General features: G+C 51.8%; 2 protein-coding genes across 10 annotated transcripts in view; both read right to left on the minus strand.

Annotated features, from left to right (window-relative positions):
* Window positions 1-3: 3 nt before the first annotated feature.
* Window positions 4-11,908, minus strand: SLC5A11 (solute carrier family 5 member 11). Of its 5 annotated transcripts, none has more exons than XM_031606602.2 (16): window positions 11,550-11,908; window positions 9,624-9,795; window positions 8,824-8,895; window positions 8,477-8,581; window positions 8,235-8,294; window positions 7,979-8,083; window positions 6,818-6,923; window positions 6,014-6,094; window positions 5,290-5,495; window positions 4,708-4,843; window positions 4,380-4,487; window positions 4,071-4,221; window positions 3,705-3,873; window positions 2,941-3,156; window positions 1,636-1,798; window positions 4-564 (listed from the first exon to the last, which is right to left on the minus strand). In XM_031606602.2, the coding sequence occupies exons 2-16, from the start codon at window positions 9,789-9,791 to the stop codon at window positions 347-349; spliced, it is 2,064 nt and encodes a 687-aa protein (XP_031462462.2). In that variant the 5' UTR covers window positions 9,792-9,795; window positions 11,550-11,908; the 3' UTR covers window positions 4-346. The 5 variants fall into 5 exon arrangements, 4 of the variants coding, with proteins under 4 accessions (XP_031462462.2, XP_090007820.1, XP_090007822.1 ...); XM_090151694.1 differs by lacking the exon at window positions 11,550-11,908 and adding an exon at window positions 11,001-11,255; XM_090151695.1 differs by having other exon boundaries at window positions 524-1,287.
* Window positions 11,909-13,593: 1,685 nt separating this feature from the next.
* The window catches only part of GRID2IP (Grid2 interacting protein), a 31,223-nt gene continuing 23,114 nt past the window's right edge, over window positions 13,594-21,702 (minus strand). For all 5 annotated transcript variants that reach the window (XM_090151537.1, XM_090151536.1, XM_090151534.1 and 2 more), the window contains 10 exons: window positions 21,190-21,603; window positions 20,311-20,398; window positions 19,347-19,424; window positions 18,539-18,735; window positions 18,000-18,155; window positions 17,145-17,231; window positions 16,851-16,980; window positions 16,107-16,225; window positions 15,787-15,951; window positions 13,594-15,607 (listed from right to left, as the gene is read on the minus strand). In XM_090151537.1, the coding sequence (XP_090007663.1) occupies window positions 15,536-15,607; window positions 15,787-15,951; window positions 16,107-16,225; window positions 16,851-16,980; window positions 17,145-17,231; window positions 18,000-18,155; window positions 18,539-18,735; window positions 19,347-19,424; window positions 20,311-20,398; window positions 21,190-21,603 (1,506 nt within the window). In that variant the 3' untranslated portion in view covers window positions 13,594-15,535. The remainder of the gene's footprint in view (window positions 15,608-15,786; window positions 15,952-16,106; window positions 16,226-16,850; window positions 16,981-17,144; window positions 17,232-17,999; window positions 18,156-18,538; window positions 18,736-19,346; window positions 19,425-20,310; window positions 20,399-21,189; window positions 21,604-21,702) is intronic.

Raw genomic sequence — 21,702 nt, forward strand, 5'->3', positions numbered from 1 at the left:
GCAAACCGCGTGTCTTATGTGTGGTTACAGATGTGTAAATAGGAACAGAATCCAGATGTCCTATGTGCCAGGTAGTGCTTTAACCCCAAAAAGCATAATTATATACTTGGAATAACCAACACCGCGCTCCCGCCTCAGCTCGTTGTGCTCAGCTTCGTGCATCCAGTCCAGGTCTGCAGCTGTGCCAAGTGCTCCTCGAGGGAAATGAGGGATGCGTTAGGGAGAAGGGTCTGTCTTCTTAAATAAAACTTAGAAAGCACTATGAATTACATTAATCCTCTGCTAATTATTATTATTTACACCAATTAACATTAGTTGACGTCATCTGGGATCAGGCGGCGGACTGCTATGCAAAGTAGGCCCAGAGGAAGACCCCTGCACATATGCTCAGTATCAAGTTGATGTTCAGGACGTGCTTCACCAGCGGGTTCTCCTCCAGGGAAGCCATGGGACGCTCGGGTTTGGCTGGTGCCACATCCTCAGGGTTCTCCTGTCTGCGTTCCATCCCACAGAGCCACAGGAGGGTCCTCACCAGTTTTGAGTCCTTCTTGGTGCCAGTCGGACCTACAGAGCCAGCACAGAGCAAGGTGTAAGAGTCACCAACAGCAGATCCCAGATATATGTCAGTATGGCCCTGCAGAAAGGGTTTTGATGCAGAAGTGCATCCTCACTCTTCAAACAAGTACATAGCTACACTGAGGTGTGGGAAACCCTTCAAATAACATCTGTTTGGGGCTGTACAGTCTATTTCTTTTTTCCTTGCAGGTCTGAGCTCAAGCTCTGCTCTTCCCAACATTTTAGGAAGCAGTAACAGCATCAAACCTAAAAGCCCATCTCTAAGTATTTGGAGCCCATCAGCTTCCTTTGCCACATGCACTTTGTCCAGTTAGGGTTACTCCACTTTACATGTGTGGAAAGCAAATTCTCCCAGCTTCGGGCTGAATTGGGCCATGTGTGACAAAGCATCAGTTTGCAACAAGAATGAGACTTCTCAGCACTGAGAGATCTGCACTTCTCTTCCTCGTTACCTTACTGATCTTTTCCTTAGCTTTTTATAGATCAGAGGAATACACAGCTGCACAGTTGCATAAACAGTGTCCCACGCCTGGCAAAAACAAGTGATGGTAATCATTGCTGGAAAATGCAGAATGAATTGCTATGCGTGTTTGTACCTAATACCGACAAGTACAAGTTTTAAAAAATGTAAATCCTCCTTCACTGATCTGTCAAGAACTCCGCCCAGGGCTCTGGGTTCTCCCTGCTGCTAGAGTCCATCAGAAAACATCACTGAAAAACAGAAATGGAATTGCATGAAAGTAATTGTGTTTTTCCTCCACCCTCCCCTTTCAATCAGTTCTCCTTGCAGCAGGTGCAGGCTCTATGCAGGACAGTGGCATGGCTTTCTGTTTCCCATCCAGCTCCTTCTTGATTTCAAGCATATGTAATGCCATCAAGAGATGGAAAAGAAACTAAGTTTTTGCTTAGGTGAAACTGTCAGGTAAAACCCTTTAGCATGCCCTGAAGATACAGAAATCCAGAGGAAGCAGTTTTAACTGTTCTTGTCTTCAGAGCCTTTACATAATGCCTAGAGTTGTTAATTGTAGGTGTTACTGAGTATGGTGTTGGAGCACTTACATTTGTTATCATTTGTACTATTTTCAGAAGCAATGCTTATATCAATCTGGAGAGCTGGGCGCTCAGCTTCGCGTGCTCCTTTGGCAGTGTCAGGAGAAGTGCTGACTGCTAGGTCTTTCTTGGCTGGAGGATCCCCACGTGTGAACCAGGTAAGCCGACTTATCTGATGGCATGAAGAGTGGTGTTAAACTGCTTTGCGGTCACTTAAAGGACTGCCTGAGCAGTACAGCAGCCTGCAGAGAGAACACTGTGAGGGGTTGAAGTCTGCTCTCCCGCTCTGCTGGAGCAGGTGAACGGCTCAGTGCTCCGCTGCTGGCAGCAGAGCGGTGCTGGGTTAGTTTTATCTGCAGCCTGAGAGCTCTTGGAAGGATGGAGGTCTTCACTTTTGGTTACTGCGTGGGTATCGCTGGATGCAGCCTGAGTGGGCCAGGGAAGGGAGCAAAAGAATGGAAACCGTGGCCAGTGAGGAATGATTCACAGAACGGGGGTTGTTTAGAGTAGAAAAGACAGATGGGAGATAGGATAATTTTCTTCAAATATGTCAAAGGCTCATAAAAGAGGAGTGTTCTCGATACCAGGGCAGACAGGAAGGGATGAGCACAACATGAAGCTGGAAAGATTCAGGTTGGAGAAGAGGAAAAACTTCTGCAAAGAGGGGCAGGATCTCGAACTGGTGGTGCACTTCCCTGGGCACCTCCCTCTGGGGGGCTTATGGGAGTGAGTTCACCACGGGTCTTTCAGAAACGCCGGGTTAGTCCTGTCTCGAAGCAAGAGATGCATTGGCTGTATGATTTCTGAAGGTCCCTTCCGGCCCTCCTTTCTGCTATTTACGTTTTTTTGTAGCCTCAGTATGTCTATTAAAAGTAGTCAAACTGGCACAAACCTGTTCCAGAGGAAGTGTGCTCTCTGCCCTTGATTTCTCTTTTCTGCGAGTAAAAATGGTTCCTCACTAAATTAGTAAGAGTTCATAAAGATGACCCAGAAGCTGGAATTTCTTGGAAAATAGAGGGAAAAAGCTAGTTTGTTATGCATTAAACACACAAGTTTGAACTTAAGAACAGCTCTTTGTAACATCAACTGTTGACCTGTTTCCAGGGTGGAACTGTGGCTATAGGGGACCAAAACCTTAAAAGGAAAGCAGCAGGCTGCTGGAGCAAAGGAGGGATTGCTGTTACAAGCGTTTTCATGTACTAAGAATTGATGGAAATGCCCATTGCCAGATTATTTATCTCCGCCTCATTCCCATGGATGTAACGTGGGACATCCGTTCACCAGTAAGGGAAGCAACGTGAGGGGTGGACGCACCATTTCCTCTGAGGGGGGTTCTGTCAGCAGGCTGACGAGCAGCACGGTGAGCGTGGAGACGGCCGCCAGCACCATGGAGAAGTAGAGGTAGTGCATGTAGCGCAGCACGCCCGGCCGCGCGTCCCGCTCCCCGCACTGGGGCTCAGGGAAGATGAAGTCCAACACCATTCGGATGACGCCCATCAGCAGCCCGAGCACCAGGCCCCAGAACGCGCCCTAGGAAGGGAGGGTTGTTTGCTGGAGCAAGAAGTGTGAGCCTCTCACGGCTATGAGCTGCTAGGCTTTCTCCTTCCTGTTTGTTTGTTTGTTTGGCAGCCTCCCACCCCTCCTTTTCCCACTTGTGCTGTTTTATCTAGGTGCTGTTACAGTAGTGTGGTGTCTGCCCTGCATGGGGACCAGTGGGCCATTCAAGAGGGATGTTTGCATCCCAGTGGCTGCTTTAACCACAGGTGCTAATGACTGCCCTCCAGCTAAGTGAAGCCAGGTTTGGGAAGGCTTTACCCCACACTTAGCACCAGGTGAGGAGCTGCAGGCTTTGGATTCCTGGTGCCCTGCTCCTTAAATATGTGGGCCCCCTGCTGCAGATCACACAAGTGCATCTAACGAATGGCAAGCAAGGCCCTAACGAGCTTCAGGCTTTATGAAGGACACCTTGCAGCCAAGCAATGCAGTCCTCTCACTGCTTATGAAATGCCTTTTGAAAAGCACCAGGAATTCCTGTCTCAGGGATGACTGTGTCCAGCACTGCCTAGAGGGGCTGTTACCTTCTCATTTGCTCGCTTCCAGAAGCAGCCCAATATGAACACCATTGCCACAGGGGGCTGCAGGTAGGAGCTGATGGATTGGATGTAAATGAAGAGCTGCCCACCCTGGCCAGCCTGGACCAGTGGGATCCACAGGATAGAGACCACCGTAAGTAGCAGCACAAAGACCCTATGCAAGAAGATGTCAGTATTGTTAGCTCAGATGTTTCTTTTCCAATTGTCCATCTCGCAAAACTCCTCCTGAGATCACTTGTAACCATGAGGCCTCAGCTTTAGCACTGCAGCAAGCCTGTACACCGTGGGGCTCTCAGCCTGTTTTCCCTTACAGTGGATCCCTTGCAACATACCTGACCCAGTTTTCCATACCTGCCAACAATCATGAGCTCCCACTCAGAGCATCGAGGCCGGAAGTGTTTCCAGAGATCCATGGTAAAAATGGTGCTGGCACTGTTGAAGATGGATGTGAGGGAGGACATGAGGGCTGCTATCATCACGGCCATCATCAGGCCCCTGAGTCCTGGAAGCAGAAAGATCGGTGCAGCCTCACTGAGAATCCCAAGTAACCACTTGCTGTATGCTGTCCCTCACCACACTTCCATCAAGCCCAATGTAACCTCACTGAATTACAGCTGCAGGTTTTTTCCCTTCTGGCCTTTTCCTGCGCAGGCTGCTCACCTACAGGCAGGAGCTCTATCACCAACTTCGGGTAAGCGATATCAGAGCAGCCGGATGGGTTGCCACAGATTTTTTGACAAATCTCCGGCTCTGCACAAGCCACCAGGTCTGAAATAAGCAAGGCAAATGAGAAGAAATACTCATGAGTCACAAGAAAAGGTATAGCTGAAGTCTGCTGTAGAAGAATCTACATTCTGCTAGTTGTAGATTCTCAGTGTTTTGTCATACTTTGGGTGCTTGATGCACTGCAAAAGCTGTCTCAGCTGCACAGAATGGACACAACCTGTAGTGGCTGTCAGAGGGAGCAGAACCCTCCTTCAGCACTGACCTGGGAAGAGGACCCGGCTGATCATGCCTGGCATCACCATCATGAAGAGTGGCAAAATCTTCAGGTAGGAGGTCATCAGGGAGCCTCCCTTGGCATGTGAGAGGTTTTTAGCAGCAAGGGACCTCTGAACGATGACCTAGAGAGGAAGAAATGCATTGGATCTGCTGCTGGGTGAGGCAGTCAGCTCTTGTGGTGCGGTTGGGTCACGCACTGCTCTCAGGCATGCTGTGTTTGTTTATATATTCTGTTCGCTAAACTATTGCAGTTGTAGAAAAGTGAGTATGGGGTGAAGGTGATCAGAACCCCGCAGAGCTGAAAGAGTTTGAGAGTGCCTCACGTCTTTATGGACTGGGATTAACAATGAGACACATTCTCCCCTCTTTCTACATTGAAATAATTCACAAAACCTAGTTGTGCTTCTGCAGTTTTGCAGTCTGAGGATTGAAAGCAACACATTTTACTGCACTGCTGTCAGAAACAGTGACTAGTCCAGGCTATGCTGCAGACTTTAGGTCTGCAATCAGAGTCCAACAGCCAAGAACACGTCCTCAAAAGCAAACCGAGGCAGAAGCAGTGACACACCTGGTCAGTACACCAGTACCACAGGGACGGGATGGTCATCCCCACCAGCACCCCTGGCCACGGAAGGTCGGAGTTAACAGGATCCCGAAAAATGTGGAAAGCGTCTTCCCTTGGCAAGCCGCAGCTGCTGTTCTCCTTGCGGGTGCTGGGAATGGCATCAAAGTATTTTGCCTGCAGACCTTCCAGACCGCCAACTTCAACAAAGCCTACAACAGGTCATGAGAAGTAATTGTCACATCTTCTGTGCTCTCGGTTTTAGTCTCTTCAGTTTGCTCAATAGATGGATAGCTATAGTCTCTATAAATCCTCCACGAGCATTCTTTAAAATCAGGAGTTACTGGCTTGGCAACCAGCCCATGGCAGGGGGTTGGAATGAGATGATTGTTAAGGTCCCTTCCAACCCAATTTTATAGCAGTGTGATCTATTCTACAGTTTTAATGCTGGGCAGGGGATAGCATCACGCTGTAAACCTGTTGGCTAGAGATGATGCTTGTTCATCTTTTATATTACCTCAGAACCTATTTCTTTAACTAATTTTTCATGGAGTTCTCGTGCGTTTTTACCACTTAAGAACTACTGTAAGATTATTTGATATGATAAGATTATATGAACACATATTTCTACAGGAAAAAAACATAAACATCAATCAAGTAAACATTTGTAATGACCCAGCATGTCTGTGGTGCTAAAGCTGCTGTAAGCTCAGCAAGGAGGAGCACTCACTGAAGACCATGAGGCTGATGGCACCGACCAGCATGATGAGAGTCTGCAATGCATCCGTGTAGATGACGGCAGCCAGACCACCTGTGGGAGCAGAGAGCAGTGCTGGAATCTGCTCCGACCCCCTCGGCAGCATCCTGGGGAGCAGCGCCGTGCTGCTCTGCCCGTACTCAGCCATCCCTGCACCTCGAGTTTCAAATCAGAATGAATCACCATTTGGTCACCAAGAAGCCGATGTCTGGTATAAATACTTCTATGGGAAATGCATGGAAAAACTCTAAAACAAAGCCCAGGCTGAATATGGAGGAGGAAAAACAGCAGTGGTGGAGGCGATCTTTATGAGCAGCATCACCAGGGGTGAGCGCTGGGAAAGGAGCAACCTTTGTTTGTATGGGATTTGTGCTCACTCCGTGCATGGCTTTGTTCCATTTGGCCACTGTTAAGCCCCAAAAGGGCACCCAGGACTGACAATGCCTTTTGCATTACGCAGCTCATTGCTATGTTAATCCCTCATACCCTAAAAAGCCCAGAGGAGGAACTGCACTGGGCAAATGCCATGAGCATCACTTCTCTTAAGGAGAGACTGCCGTGCATCCATATCTGGTGTGGCCTTGTAAGGGGCATTCATAAACTCACTCCTGGTAATACTTTTTAACAGGTGAGTTACCACGTGCTGTTCTCCCTGTTTTCCATACTCATGGCAAAAACAGATAGAATGTGAAATTCAGGGCCCCTACCAAAAGCATGAGGCTGTTTTGTGCACTAAGCAGGACCTGCTGTGCTCCAACCTGAAACTCAGCCACGCACCTGCTACAGTGTAGACAGCAGTGATTGCTAGCAGGCCTGCCACAGCAATGTAGAGGTCCCAGTGCAAAGCTTGCTGAATGAAGAGGGCACCAGCATACATATCAACCTATGAACAAAAATGATTTCAGTTGCTAGATGACATTACCCAACCCCTGTAAGCTGGAATGGACACACAGTGATTTGCATCACAGTATGTTCTTAAGGAGCATCCACAGGACCCCAAGTATGCAGTGCTCCCAGGGATCAGGCAGGTGTGTGCCAGGCTCCCGGCCCACCTGTGCCCTGTGTGCACAGGAAAATCACAGACAGAGATCTCTCCACTTTCTCCAGCTTGTGCAGTGCTGCACAGTTAATGAGCAGCTCGCGGGGTGTTGTGCAAGGCTTGCTCCTGTTATTCATTCCAGGCACTGCATCAAAGGGAAGCAGCAATAAATCACGGGACTCTTTCTGCCTGAGCACATACCAGCTCCTGCATTCTTGTTCACCCTGCAGATAGCAGCAGTAGGTGTTTGTGCAGGAAATGAACGTGCAAAGGGAAGAAACTGGGCAAGCTAGCCAGGCATACAAATCTAACGACAATGCATCCACTCAGCTTAACCTTCCAATGCGTAATTGCTCAGGATGTTGACAGCTAGATTTCCCCTTACTGTAGCAAGCATTCAGATCCTTAATGGGGAGAAACATAATCATTTTTTGTAGCTTCTCTAAACAGCTATAGTCCACCTTTCTCGGGTACTTTAAAAATATACCTCTATTTCTGTTAATCCGGGGAAGGGTCAACCATTGCATCATCTTTTCAGTACCTAAAGCAGGGCTATGAGAGAGAAGGGGACAGACTGTAGCAGGGTCTGTAGTGGCAGACAAGAGGAAATGGTTTCAAACTAAAATGGGAGATTCAGATTGGATAAAAGAAGAAGCTATTTGCAATGAGGGCAGAGAGGCAGTGCCCCATCCCTGCACAGAGCCACAGTCAGGCTGGACGGGGCTCTGGGCACTGATGGAGCTGTGTGTCACTGCTCAGTGCAGGGAGTGGCACCACACAGCATTCAGAGCTCCCTTCCAACTCAAGCCATTCTATATCTCTGTGATCTCAGCCTGGCTGGGTAACGCACTCTTCCAAAGCAGGTTGAATTCAACTTCCTACCACTTTGTCCTACTCACTGATATTTTGGTGAAGATGTAGATGAACAAGTAGAGAATCGCCAGGAATATCTGGATTCTTTTTCCACCGAAGCGTTTCCGCAGGTACTCTGGCATGGTGGTCACCTGTGTGGGACAGACATGCTGGAAAGGCAGCAGCACACAGGGGCTCAGCTGGGAGCTGTGCAGCTGTAACTGAGCATGGCTGAGCTCCTGAGCCACGTGGGGGTTTGAATGCCAGAAAGTGACTGATGGACACAACGCCCCATTTACTTACTCCTGCTGCTATGTAAATGGGAAGGAATAACCATGCCAGCACCAAAACACAAAACATGCCCTGCAAAACAAGTGGAAAAGAAGATCAAAATGCTGCTCTAGGCTGCAGTCAGGTGGGGAGAGCACGTGGCACTCAGGGGCATGGAGATCTGGGGACTTTTCAGGCCCCCCAGCAGCTGGAAAGGCAGCAGGAGGGCTGCCGTGCGTATGGAGCCATGCCATGCCATACAATGCCACACTCACATTCCACTCGTAGGCTGTCGCAGCGATTCCTGATGCAGCTCCTGACCCTGCCAGGCCAATGAAGTGCCCGCTTCCAACATTGCTGGCAAACAGGGATGCACCCACCTGGGAAGAGATGCAGGGGTCAGGCACGGTGTCCCTGGGGAGCTGGGGGTGCATAGAGGGGAGGTGGCAGGGAGGCACCGTGCCAGCCAGCTGCACTGGTCTTGGAGAAAGCCAGCATTGTTACTGGGTCTTTGCAAAAACACGGAACACATCTTTCTTCTTTTTGGAGAAATGAATTCTGCGTGGACAAAGGTCTCACTGTAACCTAGGGGCATAAGCAGGATAACAACAAAGATACTTACAGGCCACCACACCATCTGTCCCCCAGCCAGAAAGTAGCCTTTCACCGTGCTGCGCTGCGTCTTCCACATGGACTGAGAAAGCAGAAGAGCAGAACAAAGGATCACCATTATCAGCTGCTGCTCAGAACCACACTGAACACATGGCTGGTCCCCCAGCAGGAGCCTGTCCTGTCCTCACTCCAGACCCACAATGGAGGCAAGCAATTTTGGACAAGAGCTGTGGGCCCCTGCAGTTATCAGGAGTGCTACACACTGCATGTATGACACGTTGACTCCCATTCTTCAGAGATCTCAAATGTTTTCATGTGATATGGTGAGTTCTGCATCGCATGTGGAGGCAGCAGCCATTCATCTTGCCTTGTGACAGCCAGACTGTGCTTTTGCTATTGCAAAAGCCATGCCAGGAGGATGTCCTGCTGCCGTAATTGTGTGTGAGGACTATTTTTAATTTACAAAATCTGCTGGCAGGACCTCACTGCTGACAAACACAGATGATACATGGGACAGCAGTTCCTTCCCGAATGAACAAAACATTATTAGTAGTGCTTGGTACTTACACAACCTCTTCCTCACAAGTGCTCTCAGTACCTCTGCAAACACTGGAGTTGAACAGCCCTCCTGCGGCGCACTGAGGGCACTTCCCCATGCTGAAGTAGGGGAAAGGACCTGTCAGCTGTGCCCTTCCACTCATGTAGTTGAATTCAGTGAAGTGCGGCTCGATTCAAGCCAAAGTAAAAGAAGTTGAAGTCCAAACAGCCATATTCTCCAATATAACAGCAGTCTGAATGTTAAATGCTTACCCAGAGCCCAACAGCCAGGACAAACACAAAGTACAGCACGAGGATAGTGATGTCTATGGGGCCCAGCGTCTTCTGGGGAAACACATCCCACTGGGGTGTCACCGATGATGGGGTACTGCTGGTGCTCTCCATGGCTCCTTGTGCAGGATGGGCGCTTCCTCTGGGCATAGATCTGTAAAACATGGGCTGTGTGGTTGCAGCACTGTGGCAAAAGGGGAAGCTGCTGACTGCTCCTGAGCATCCCCAGGGTGCCCTACTCTGCACAGCCATGGGATCTGCTCTCCATTACCCTGCAGAGCTGAGGAGACGTCCTTGAGTCCCACAGCACCACCACCACCAGGACACTGAGTGTCCGCTCCTCCTGCTCCTTATGCCTGGTCCTCTGGCTACTGCTGCGCTTGTAAGGTGACACTTATAAGCTCCCACCTCAAAATGCTGGAAAAGGTGGGGCAGGGAAAGGCGGTGTCACCTGCTGCTGGGGAGAGGAGCAGCTCAACAGGTTCTTCCCCTGAGCCCAGGGCCCAGCACAGCACAGAGACATCTGCCTGTGCCCTGTGCATGGCTTTCACAATGCCCTCTGGCCTCACCCGTTTGTTGATATGGGAAAATGCAGCTTTGACAGGGAATGCAAGGAAGCTTCACCTTCCCTGGTGCCTAGCGAGCTGTCTGAAGTGCAAGCAGCTGCTCCTGGGTATTGCTGGCATGGCCAGGTATGTAAGGCCCAGGTGTGTGAACAAAGCAGAATGGGAATGAATATACAAAAGCACGCCCACCGTCCCTACAGTCAAGGCAATGTTGCAAATGTACCAGTGATGAAAATGCAACAATTTCACTGGGCAGCACTGAAAAGTGTCCTGTGTCCCCGCTGAGCTCAGCCTCAGCCTAGGTTGGGGTTGTGTTTATGGGAAGGTTGGGCAGTGGATGGTTTTCAGATGCAGTCCCATCCCCTGCCGTACACAGCAGGTGGGTTGTGCCCTGCGGTAGCCACAACCTGGAACTGCAGTGCCAAAGCCCATCCAGAACCACACTCTAAATGGTGAGTGCTGAGAGCACAACCTACAGGGCTGCAGAGCCCTTCCCGTGCCTTACAACATGCCCAGGTCCCTCTGCATCTTCTGGGAGTGCTGGTGCTGCACCTCCTTAAGGAGCGGCATCTGGGCTGGCACTGAGGCTGTGCTGGCACACGTAACTTGGAGAAGAGAAATGCTCTTTGGCGTGCCAGTCTCGGGGAGCTGCTAACCCCACTGCCACCTCCCGCTTTCTCTTCTGCAACTCTCATTCTGCCATTTCTTACCAGCCCCAAACACCTCCCATATTGGGTGCTGTGCACTTGCAGCACAGTCTGCACTGAGCTACCTGAGATCAGCCCCAGGCTACCTGAGTTCAGTCAGGCTTGGCTTTATGTTTTCCCTCTGCAATGCGAGCAGCACCAGCCGTTTCTTGTGTTGCCAACGAGGAAGGGACACACAGATGTGCTGGGGGTGTCCCACACCGAGCTGCGTCTGTGCCACACAGAGCACAGGGACGAGCGCGGTGAGCTCAGCTGCTCCGGCTTCAAATCCTCACTCTGCCACGGCCCAGTGGAAATTTTGCCCGTTTTGTGCATTCAGGTCACAGCGCGGTCCCCCTCGGTTCCTGGCACAGGCGGCAGCGCTTTCCTCGCCAGAGATTGTGAGCAAGGAACATCCGTGGCATTGAAATGCGGCCGCTGAAGCCGGCCTTTATCAATGGTCCGGGGAGACGCAGCCACGTGGGTGCCGAGGCACCGCCGGCGCTGTATCTCTCTCAATGCCGCTGCAAGGGGATTTTTTTAAAGCTTTCCCAGCTCCGTACCCCTCCTACAGTGACCGCCGCTCCCGAGGGTGTCCGCCCCGCAGCCGCCCGCAGCCCAGCGCCCGACCGCGAGGTAGAAGCCGGAGGACTTACTGCGCTCAGCTGGGTCTCATTCTGCTCCCTCGCGCTAGGCACCACCGAGCCTCTGCCAACTGACGGGCAGCTTAAATATTGCCAGAGAATGGGGATTTGCCAGCGGAGCTGCTAACAGTGTCACAAGGAACGAGGAGGAATATTTATAGTCAAAGTTAAACTAATTGCCCGAAGTTACTCGTTCAGTCTCCCGCGGCTCTGGTGAGAAGTACGTTATTTTCACTATCAGCGCTCATAGGTCAAACTCCAAAGACTGCCATCCTCTTAAGCAATCTGCGCAGCTAATGAAGGGACAAGTAACAATGAAAGTCAGCGCCGATGTCCTCGCAGGCTGACACCACAAGACACAGGAGGGAGCTGACAGCCCTGCGTCTGAATGCGTGCCTGAGCCTTACAAAGGGCAGGATTCAGCCGTGGGCTGGGGTCCGTCTATGAGCCTGTAGGTGAATCCCAGGATTGGGTTCCTTTCTGAGAACAGGGTGGATAAACGTTCACATCAAATAATGTGCACTGAATGGTGCTGAAGGGAGCTTCCAAAATGAGAGGCTGTGGCAAGAAGTAGGGGTGCAGCTCACGCCCAGGTATGGGTGCAGCTAACGGCCAGGCAGAACTGCCATTGCTGGCTGCCCTTGAGCACAGCCTGTGTGTCATGACATGTCACAGCTCTCTGTGCTGCCTTTTGGGAAACCTCACTTCTCTTAAAACCTCCGCTGTTAGAATGGGAATTTCAACTTTCACCTTTCCTTTTGGCTTTTCTAGATCAACAGTGGAGGAAAGTTAAAAATGTAGTGATGAAAAGGAGCACCCCAAAGCAAGCCAGAAGAAAAGCAGGAAAACCTGTCTTTTAGATCAGATCACACTGAAGGATGTAACCAGTCTTGTGGCTGGAGGTGCTTACGTTTGATCTGCTAGAATGTGGAAACGCCAGGATTTCCTAGATTGTGTTAGAACAACGCAGAACCTCAGGGGCCACGAGCCGAGCACCCAGGTGCCCTGTGCTACCTCCAAGCTGTGATAGTTTTTGTATTTCCAGCCCTTCCCATCTGTAGCTGAAACTTCAGTTTGTCCCTTTGGCAGCTCTCACTGTCCAAGAAAAAAAGCACAGCTTACAGCACTTCTAACAAGGTGTAGAGGAGACTCATTCAGACATGTTCCAGCATGGCTTGGAGACACAGAACCATCAGAGTTGGAAGGGACCTCTGGAGATCGTCTGGTCATTCTGGTGCTAGTTTATCCCAGCCAGTCTTCCAGCTGGAGCTGCGGCCAGGACTTCACCATAGCTTTGCTAAAGCAGCTTTCTCTCTCTCTCTCTTTTTTTTTTTTTTTTAATTTCCTCCCCATTTCTTGCAGGAAAAAGTGAAACCTCCTGGATATTCGCACATGTGAAGTGCAGCCTGGGGTCACCTCAGGGCTGCCCGGTAGCTGGATCCTTCCCAAGGACACGCTCCCCAAGAAGGTAACACACGGCCAAGGTTGTGGTGCTGAGGATGGGCTGGGCAGGGCTGGGAGCTTCCACCCACTGCATGGTGCTGGGAAAGGATTACTTAACGCATGGAGTTATCAGGGACAAACCAAAGAGCACAGGGCAGGTGTTGCTGAGGCTCAGACTCAACGTCTGCCGATGGGACACGGTCTGCAGCGGTTTGCAGGGCAGCTAAAGGAACACCAGGCTCTTGGCATGGCGTGTTTTGACTTCTGCCCACAGGTTGGTGCCAGCTCTGTGCAGAGCCCCCAGGGAGCAGCTGCCATGGAGCAGGCTGCTGTAAACAAGCTAAACTGCAACTAGGAGATCTGATAGCAGACCAGCCCCTATCTCCGCTGGTGGCATAGAGATAAATTGCCCCAAGGACATTGCCTCAGCTGCAGCCAGGAATTCCTTCTTGGAGGGGAACAATTCACTAGCTCACACGCACACAGCTGTTTTCTTCTGAAGGCTGCAGAAAAAAATCCCTGCTATTTTAAGAATTTGCTGCTGATACTCATCATACTGGCTTGAATTCTGCTCACAAATAACTCTTTTCTACATGAGTGCAGTAACTTTCCCCATTCCAGCAGGGTCAGATGATGCACCTCCCCAGTGCAGGTCAAGGGACTGATCCTGAGGTGTGCAGCCACACAAGTGCCAAATGCAGAATTCCTCGTGCCTTCATCTGCAGCTGTTGTACAAAGCAGTTTTCAGCAGAGCAGAGATGTACATGCAGCCAGGAGGCAGAAGGCAGCAGCTTTATTTTGGGAACAGCACATAGGCATCAGGTAGAGACTGAACCATGAATACACACAGTCCCATCATCAAATGATATAACCGTACCTCAGAAGTTCTGGGTCTTTGAAAATATTCACATAAAAATACCAAGGGGGCTGGGGCTCTAGCTATCCTGGAAAGTTACAACATGTAGCAAAATCTATGTACAGCATTTTCACATTTTTAATGATGGTTGCATAATAACCTCCAGCGGTTTGAATTTTTAATACATTTTTACAAAAAAAAAAAAAAAGAAAAACAAACCCAAAACAACAACAACAAAAAACAAAACACCAAAACCTGAATGCAGTGAGAACATCCAAAACGTAAAGTGGAGTTGGGTGCGCATTGCACTGCACCATTACTGGGGGAGAGAAGAGCTCTGACAGCACAAGGCTGGGAACTGCCTGGCACTTACAGCTGTTATAAACCAAAACACGTGGGGAGAAGGGTTAAAAAAAATACTGAAAACAGAAGATCTGATGGTTATAAGGTCTCCCATAAATAATGCACCGGTTGGTAGTTGTGTATTTCAGCACAGTGAGAGCTCTCACTCTGGCATCGGCATGGGGGGGTCACCTAGGCGTCAGCGAGTGGGGGGCTCAGGTGGGTGGGATGTGCACAGCAGTGGCAGCACTGTGCACTGAGCAGTGCCTCGCTATGCTAACGCACTGCGCTGCTGTGCCGCAAAGCTCGCGGGCGCTGCGTGGTCTGGAGGCACGTGCATGGACTGCAGGGTGCTGCTAGCCCTTTGTCCCGGGACGTCTCGCGGGGAATTGCCTTGATTATAACAAACAGCCGCTGCTGCAGGATGGGTGTGCATCAGGCCCCTGATACAGCCTGCATGGACTGCTCAAGTCGTTGTACATCCCCAAGCTCTGGGAGCGGGTTCCAGAAGGCACGGGGTGCATTCTGGCTGCTCTCTGCTGCTCTCAGGGCAGGACCAGGGCATCAGAGGGCTCCCGTTCATTTTTAAGCTACCAAAGATTTTGTGCTTTCCAAGGAGGCACCAAAATGCTCAGGGATCCCTGACTCCTGGTGAGTTCGGTTAAGTCTAGTGCTGATGATATTAGATTATTGGGAAGATTTCTCAGTCATTGACAAACTCTTATGCAAAGCTGCTAGCCAGGAAGGGCTGTGGGGCTTTTCTTGCTCCCCTGAGCAGCTGGGCAAAACCAGCCTGGATCTTCATTTAAGACCACATATTGTGCCAGTGGGGTTCTGCAAGGTCTCATTTCTTCCTATTGCCTCAGCATTGCTGCACAATGTGCCCAACCCTGGTGCTTCCAGCTCGGGCACCTGGCATCAGGGCTCTGCATATGCAAGGGAAACACTGGGGACACATCCTGCATGAGAGGCTGGGACCTTGCACAACCACACAGAACATGGCCGTGGGGATGAGTGACAGGGCTCCAGTGAGCACTGGCACCAGGACTGTGTGCCATGGGAGCACAGGGCAGTGGGGTTTCACCCAGATGTGTCTGCAGTCCTTGATTCTGCGATACACTGGAAATGAAGGATGCTAGGAAGGATGCCATCAAAACAACACAGTGTTTCCCTTTGTGTACCAGTGCCTCAGCCCCATCTCCACCTGCAGCCATTCACATGTGTGTGCTCAGCATCCAGGCTGCCCCAGCCCCTGCGGTTCTGCTTGACGGTAGCAGGTGGCAGCAGCCTATTTACAACCAAACTCAATGGGAGCAAATTGCACTTCATTGGCAATGAATCCTTGCACCTCATGTTGTCACCAGGCAAGGGGGGATGTCATCCTGGGGCTGCGCTGGCTGTCTCCAACCTGCACATCTGTGAGCGCCCGCTGTGGGAAGAGAGCAAATAGCAAAGAATCAGGTGAGGTGGGGAGCACACTGCAGAATGTCCCCCCCTGCATCAGGCACCAGCCTCAAACTTATTGGGTGTTGGAAAAGTGGCCATTTTGCTGCTTGCTGCTGCTGCAAGGAAACCCTTTTCTGACTGCCTTTAAGAAATACAACTCACCTCAAACTTGCTCATGAATTCTGCAAAAATGCCAAAGAAAGCTTCTGAGGTTGTCATTTTGGAGTCTTCTCCAAAGAAAGACAGCACCTTGCTGAACTCCTCCATGGCCCTGTGCTGCAGGTCGTCCAGTGAGCGCATGGCGGGCTGCGCGCTCTCCAGGAAGGACTGGGAGGGATGGCGTAAAGGAAAACACCCTGGACTGGGGCCTGGCATGGACATCACCACTTCTAATGGCTACTAGGCAGGGACAGTGACCACTAAATGGTTTTACTGGAGGGCAGCAAGTGTGCTGGGGATTTGCCCCTTTTACAGAAGGATACGGTCATCACGATGGCGAACCGGTCCTCGGTGGTGGCTGGCATGCTGTGGCAGGCCATCTGGATGTCGGTGACAGTGGTGTGAAGGTCCTTCAGGTCGGCCGTCAGTGTTCTCTGGTTCACTGCAGAAGAAGAGGAGTGGGCAATGTTCCCCAGCTCTGGCTGCCTCCTACTGCACGTCTCCTTCTGCCCTGCCTTGTCCGTGGGGTTTAAACAGCAGCAAGGCCACATGCAAAATCCAGCTGGGAAAGCTGCCAGTACAAACCTTTATCTAGGGAAAACTTACACCTCTGGGGCTGAATTATCTTATCTTTATTTATCCCCGGCAGCACCAATTCCCAGGGGAATTTCTTGCCACCCAGGAGATAGGGTGCCAGGAGGACCTCCATGGTTGCCTGCAGCCATCCCACTTGCCAGCATGCAGAGGGTGACCCTAAGATCTTTGTGACTTCTTTATGGCAGCTCATTGAGCCCTGTGATTCTCAGCCTGGGTGATACCACAGACTGTGGACATACAGCATACATAGCCAGCAGTCATCAGCATGGGTCAGCTAGGACCTTCCTGCTGCTAAGCTCGTGCTTTAGCATCCTCCTTCTCTCACTCAGCACCATTCCTCTTGGCTTGTGCCAATGGTGAGCAGCTCGTGGCCAATCCTATACTCAACCATTCACCAAACCCTATCCCCTACACCCACAATGAACCACGAGGCTGTGCAGATGCTCCCACATGTGCTTGTGTTCCATTACCTTTGGCAGCGAGCGGCACTGTGGGAAGATCCTTGGCAAAGCCCAGAAGCTCTGGGAAGTGTTGGCTGAGAGATTTGGCAAGGATGTGCAGGAAGGTGGATTTCCCATCAACGGTCTTGGTTGTGTTCAGCTGCAGCAAAGTAAAGCAAGAAAGGAGGCCCTTTGCAGAGTGGGTTTGGGAAGCACCCAGCAGCTCTGGCTGCACAGAGGCTCCTCTGTGCTGCCCATCTCTCACTGCATTGCTGCTGGCACTGCTGCCTCCTGCACGAGGAGAAGTAAGCTCTGTGTCCTTACCTCTGTGAGGAAGTTGATTTTGAAGCCTGTCGTTTTGCTGGTCTTGGGCTGCCCGTTGTTCAGGTAGTTTCCCATGGCCAGCACAAACTGCAAAGAGAAACCACAGTGACCAAGCAGCACAGGCAGTGCCCATCTGCTTTGGTATCCATCTCCTTTGGTGCCTGTTTTGGGTCAGATGGATGTACAATGAATGCAGCTTACTTTAGCACTGTCTAGGAGCACCTTCCCTCCCTGCAGCACTGGGGCCTGGTCTGGATCAGTGCCTTTGCCACTTTCAGCACAATGGGATTCTTATCTCTCAGCAGCATCCCTTGCAGGACCAAAGCTAATTATGGAGGCTGCAGGGTAAGGATTGTCCTGCTGCCCAGCAAATCCTTCCCCTCCTAAAAACCTTTTGCAGATATTATGTGTGGATCTTTAAGAGGATCTTTAAAGAGAAAGCAGCAATCCAGCAGAGCTGTTCACCTCCCTAGGGGTCTGACTCTTCATACTATGGCTTTGCAGCACTGAGGCACTGCAGGGCCTTCAGCCAGCACCTCAGAGCACCTGGAGCCCAGCCTGGGCTCTGGATTCCTGCTTGCTCTTTGTTACCATGCAGCCAGCATCTCCTCCTCAGCACTTAGCTGAGGTGCTGGGGGTCACTGGCCAGGAGACCCATGGCAATTCATCTCTCATCTGGAAATGCCTTTTGTCACACTGTGTCCTTATTCACCCCACCTGACTTTTTTTTTAAAAGCAAAGCTGAGGGAGTTCACCATCATTTGGGGCAGCACATTGAGCTCATCTGAGCGTGGCAAAGCATGCCTGGCCCTGGGGTCCCCAAGGGCTGCTGCCCACAAGAGGGCTGCTTCTGACCTCCAGGATCTTTGCCAGCTTCTTGCTGCTTTTCAGCTCCAGAGAGGCCTTGCAAATACATTCATAGCTCGCTTTGATCTCCTCTGTCTTCTCCTGCAGAGTGGTCTTAAAGTGAAGGCTGCGCAGTCGGATCTTGTACTCTGGTACTGACAGCATCTGAGAGCAAAAGGAGGAGGAAATTACTCCTGTCCTTGAACCACAGTCCCTCCTAGAAGATTGAAGTTTTTCCCTGTACTTAAAAGTGGCATCATGCTGTAGGAAAGCAAATGTTACAGCAATGCTCACAGGTCAACAGAAAGTAAGCCAGAGCTGGGCAAAGTCACTCCTTAGTGTGCAGCAAAAAAATGAGGCATGTTTTGGCCATGGGACATCCACTGCTGCCAACTCCCAGGCACCACTCACAGTGTCCCTGCGTGGGTGCCCTCAACCTCCCCCCCAGCATCACAGCCCTGCATGCTTTCTGCCCTGTTCCCCTTCCCTGCAGCACTCAGTGGGGTGACTCCTGGATGCTGCACAGAGCACCTCCCTCCAGCAGGCACCTGCAGCACGAACTGGTCAGGCTCGCTCAGCTTGCCAGGGTTCTCCTTGTAGCTCTGGAAGCGCTGCACCTCCTCCCCATCCGGGGCATACAGCAGGAGCTGCTTGATGTGGGAAGGCTCCAGGCGGTCCGTCTCCATCGTCATGAGGATCTGACGCAGTTCCATGTGTGAGAGCTTCAGGTGGGCGATCAGGATGGCTGCAGGGAGGGATGCAGTCAGTGGCACGGCAGGCAGGATGTTTGGCATGGCCAAGAAGTGTGGACTTAGCCATGTGCCCAAGCTGGCACAGATCTGTGCTCGGAGCAGGGGAGGCTTTCCACTCCCCAAAGCGCTGCAAAGGCTGTGGGAGTCCTGGGGCATCACTGCCTCCTGCAGCCCCCGCTCAGACTGTTGTGCTGCTTTGCATGCACATCTCCAGTGCAGCAGGGCACCGTGCCCTGAGCCCCTGCCCAGCCCCACACCAGGACAGCCGGGATCCCACAGGCCCCACCATGCCCCCGCCCCACTGCAAGCACCTGAGATGTGGTGCTGAGCCCTGCCCACAGCCCTGCAAGCTCTTCCCAGGCCAATGAGTCACATCCCATCTCTGTCCTGTCCTTCCCTTCCTCCGCCCGCTGCCCAGGCTGAGCCAAGGTCTGCAGGGCCTTGCTGGGTGACAAGGACAGCTCAGACCAGGGGAGCTGTGCTGGGATTGTGCTCATGGGATGGTGCTCATGTAGCCTCCCTCCTTTTACCTTTCCAGCTCTCTACATCCCTGGTCCCATCTCTGGGCCTGTTTGGGGGTACATTCACCATGATGTTTACTTACATGTGTTGTAGGCCTTTTTGTGGGACAAAATTTCGACCACGTCTTTCTTTTTAAATGTTTCAGGCATGAAAGTTGGCTCTGGAAGAGAAACTGAGAGATATAATCACGGGTAAGGACAGGCTCAGCTGTCTCCAGCGGGAAGAAAACTGCTGAAAACAGTGAAACCATGAATGAGATAGAAGGACTGATGCTTGGCACACAGCAATGGCTCCGGGAATCCTTGAATTCTGCGATTCAAAGATCTCCTGAATGGAGGACTCGGAGCTGAAAAAGGTAAAACGAGAGGTGAAACACACAGAAAATCCTAGAAATATCCCCACATTGACAGCCCCTGGCAAGGGTCACATAGCATCCCACTCCCACCATCCATCCCATCGGAACCTGCCCGCGTGAGATTGGCTCTGCCCACGCCTGCTGCCATTGCTGTATGTTATTACGTATGTAAAAAGAAAAGCGTTACTCGTGGTGCCCTCTATGGACAGAGAAATGTGTTCACAGCTTTTTGAGGGCTGAGCTTTGGGAGCAGCAGGGCTGCGATGCAGTGCGTCCCAGTGTGCAGACAACACACGTGCACGGACAGCAATAAGCAGAGCCCATTACAGATGGGTACAACGTGTGCTGCAGGTTGGAAGCCAGGCCTGTTGTGGCAATGAGGAGCAGTTTTGGCACACAGTGTGGCGTGGAGCTGACTGAGCATGGGAGCGGGGAGCAGAACCACAATGCGGAGCTCTGCTGCCCAGGCTGGCAGAAATGCAGAGAGAAAACAGGTAACGGCAGCAAAGAGAATTAAGGGAGACAGTGAAACCGTCTTCACCTTAATAGTCTGCAGTGCCAGCACTCCAGCACCCTGTGTGTGAATGGTGCTGTCTGCCAGGTGCCGGAGTCAGGCGACGGCTGGTGACCATGGAGCACTGTGCCCCTCTCAGGCTGACCCCAGGACCTGCCCAGGGGCTCTGTCACTTACTGGTTGGCTTCTGCGTCCCAAAATGAAGCTCCAGGTCGAGGTATTTGACCATGTCACTCAGCTTGTCATAGTCCGAGTCCTCCCCGAGCTGCAGGAGGAGGAGGAGCAGGTGGGAACCTGGGTACTATGCCCCATCCCCACCACCACCTGGAGATCTGCGTCCCCAGGAAATCCCACGCTGATGGCACTATTCTTATAAGGGACACTTATAACACTAGCAATGCCCTGCAGAAAGCTGGGGAATCATTCACTGCCTATGGAGGTACTTCTACACTCAGTACAGAGCCCATCTCACAGGTCTCACTCATTCTCTTTAGAGAAGATGGGAGGACACATTTCCATCCATCACTGCCTGCTTGCCCCACGGGTCTGTTTAGCTCCTGTCCTGCACTGAAGCCCCACAGAGCACTGCTGCTGTCCGCCTGCTGCTGGGGAACAGCTGCTTCACTAAGAACATAGAATTCCAGAGATGCCTGGAATTGTTTGCATCCAAAAAGTCACCGGGAAGAAACATTTCATTCTCCGTGCTGTAGGACAGAGAGACATGCCTGCTGGGATGCAGGATGGGAGGGCAATCCCACAGCTCTCATCCAGCTGTTTGGAGCTGCCATCCAGCTAACATCATGGGTGGAAGCTGAGCTCCACCAGGCTGGAGGCTGAGCTCCCAAGGCCTGCATCTCCCTGCAGAGCCCTGAATCCACCTCCAGAGCCTTTCATTGCCTCAAGTTCATTGTGCCAAAGGTTTATTGCACTGAGCCTTACTCCTTGCTTCTTCTTTGCCCCCATGTGCTCTCCATGCTCTCCCTACCAATGCTGTGAACCACACTTGCAGTTCCCCACTGATAAACCCGTGACTCCCTCGCATCCCCCGGGCCATACCTGTCCCCAGATGGTCCCCTCCGAGTTCTCCACCTGCTCCCACCGCAGCCTCTTGACACTCATGTGGTTGGTCTCACTCCGGCGGTGCAGAAGCCCCCGGTGCAGGGGGGGAGCACAGGGCACAGGTGGGGGTGGCGGGGGGGGCGGTGGAGGCGGAACAGGGTGCAGGTGACCCACCAGGGGCTTGGGGGCAGGAGAGGTGCTGGCCTTGGGGGGCTCGGCCTTGGCAGGGACAGGTTGGGGGTCATGGAACTGCAGGGGGGGTGGTGGGGGCGGGGGGCTGAGCGGAGGTGGGGGGATGTGGTCCGACAGCGTGGAGTAGGTGAGGGAGCTGCCCTCATCACTGCTGCTGATGTACTCGCTGCTGCTGACATCGTTGGTGACATAGCTGCCCTGGTCATCGTGGAAGCTCATCTGGGGGGAAGAGGGGAGCGGATGAAGGATGCTCCCAACAGCCATGGTGGGATGCTCCGAGCCCCCGTGGAGAAAGGCTGATGGAGCATTTCCAGCACC

Source organism: Phasianus colchicus, chromosome 16 (genome assembly GCF_987193195.1).
Source record: "Phasianus colchicus chromosome 16, bPhaCol1.hap1.1, whole genome shotgun sequence".
Lineage (NCBI taxonomy): Eukaryota > Metazoa > Chordata > Aves > Galliformes > Phasianidae > Phasianus > Phasianus colchicus.

Excerpts from the sequence above, each read along its gene's own strand:
- SLC5A11 (XM_031606602.2), bottom strand. The coding sequence starts at position 9,791 with ATGCCCAGAGGAAGCGCCCATCCTGCACAAGGAGCCATGGAGAGCACC. Across the intron at positions 4,222-4,379 it reads GATAGAGCTCCTGCCTGTAG|GACTCAGGGGCCTGATGATG; the intron begins GTGAGCAGCCTG and ends TTCTGCTTCCAG. Across the intron at positions 3,874-4,070 it reads GAGCTCATGATTGTTGGCAG|GGTCTTTGTGCTGCTACTTA; the intron begins GTATGGAAAACT and ends CTTCTTGCATAG.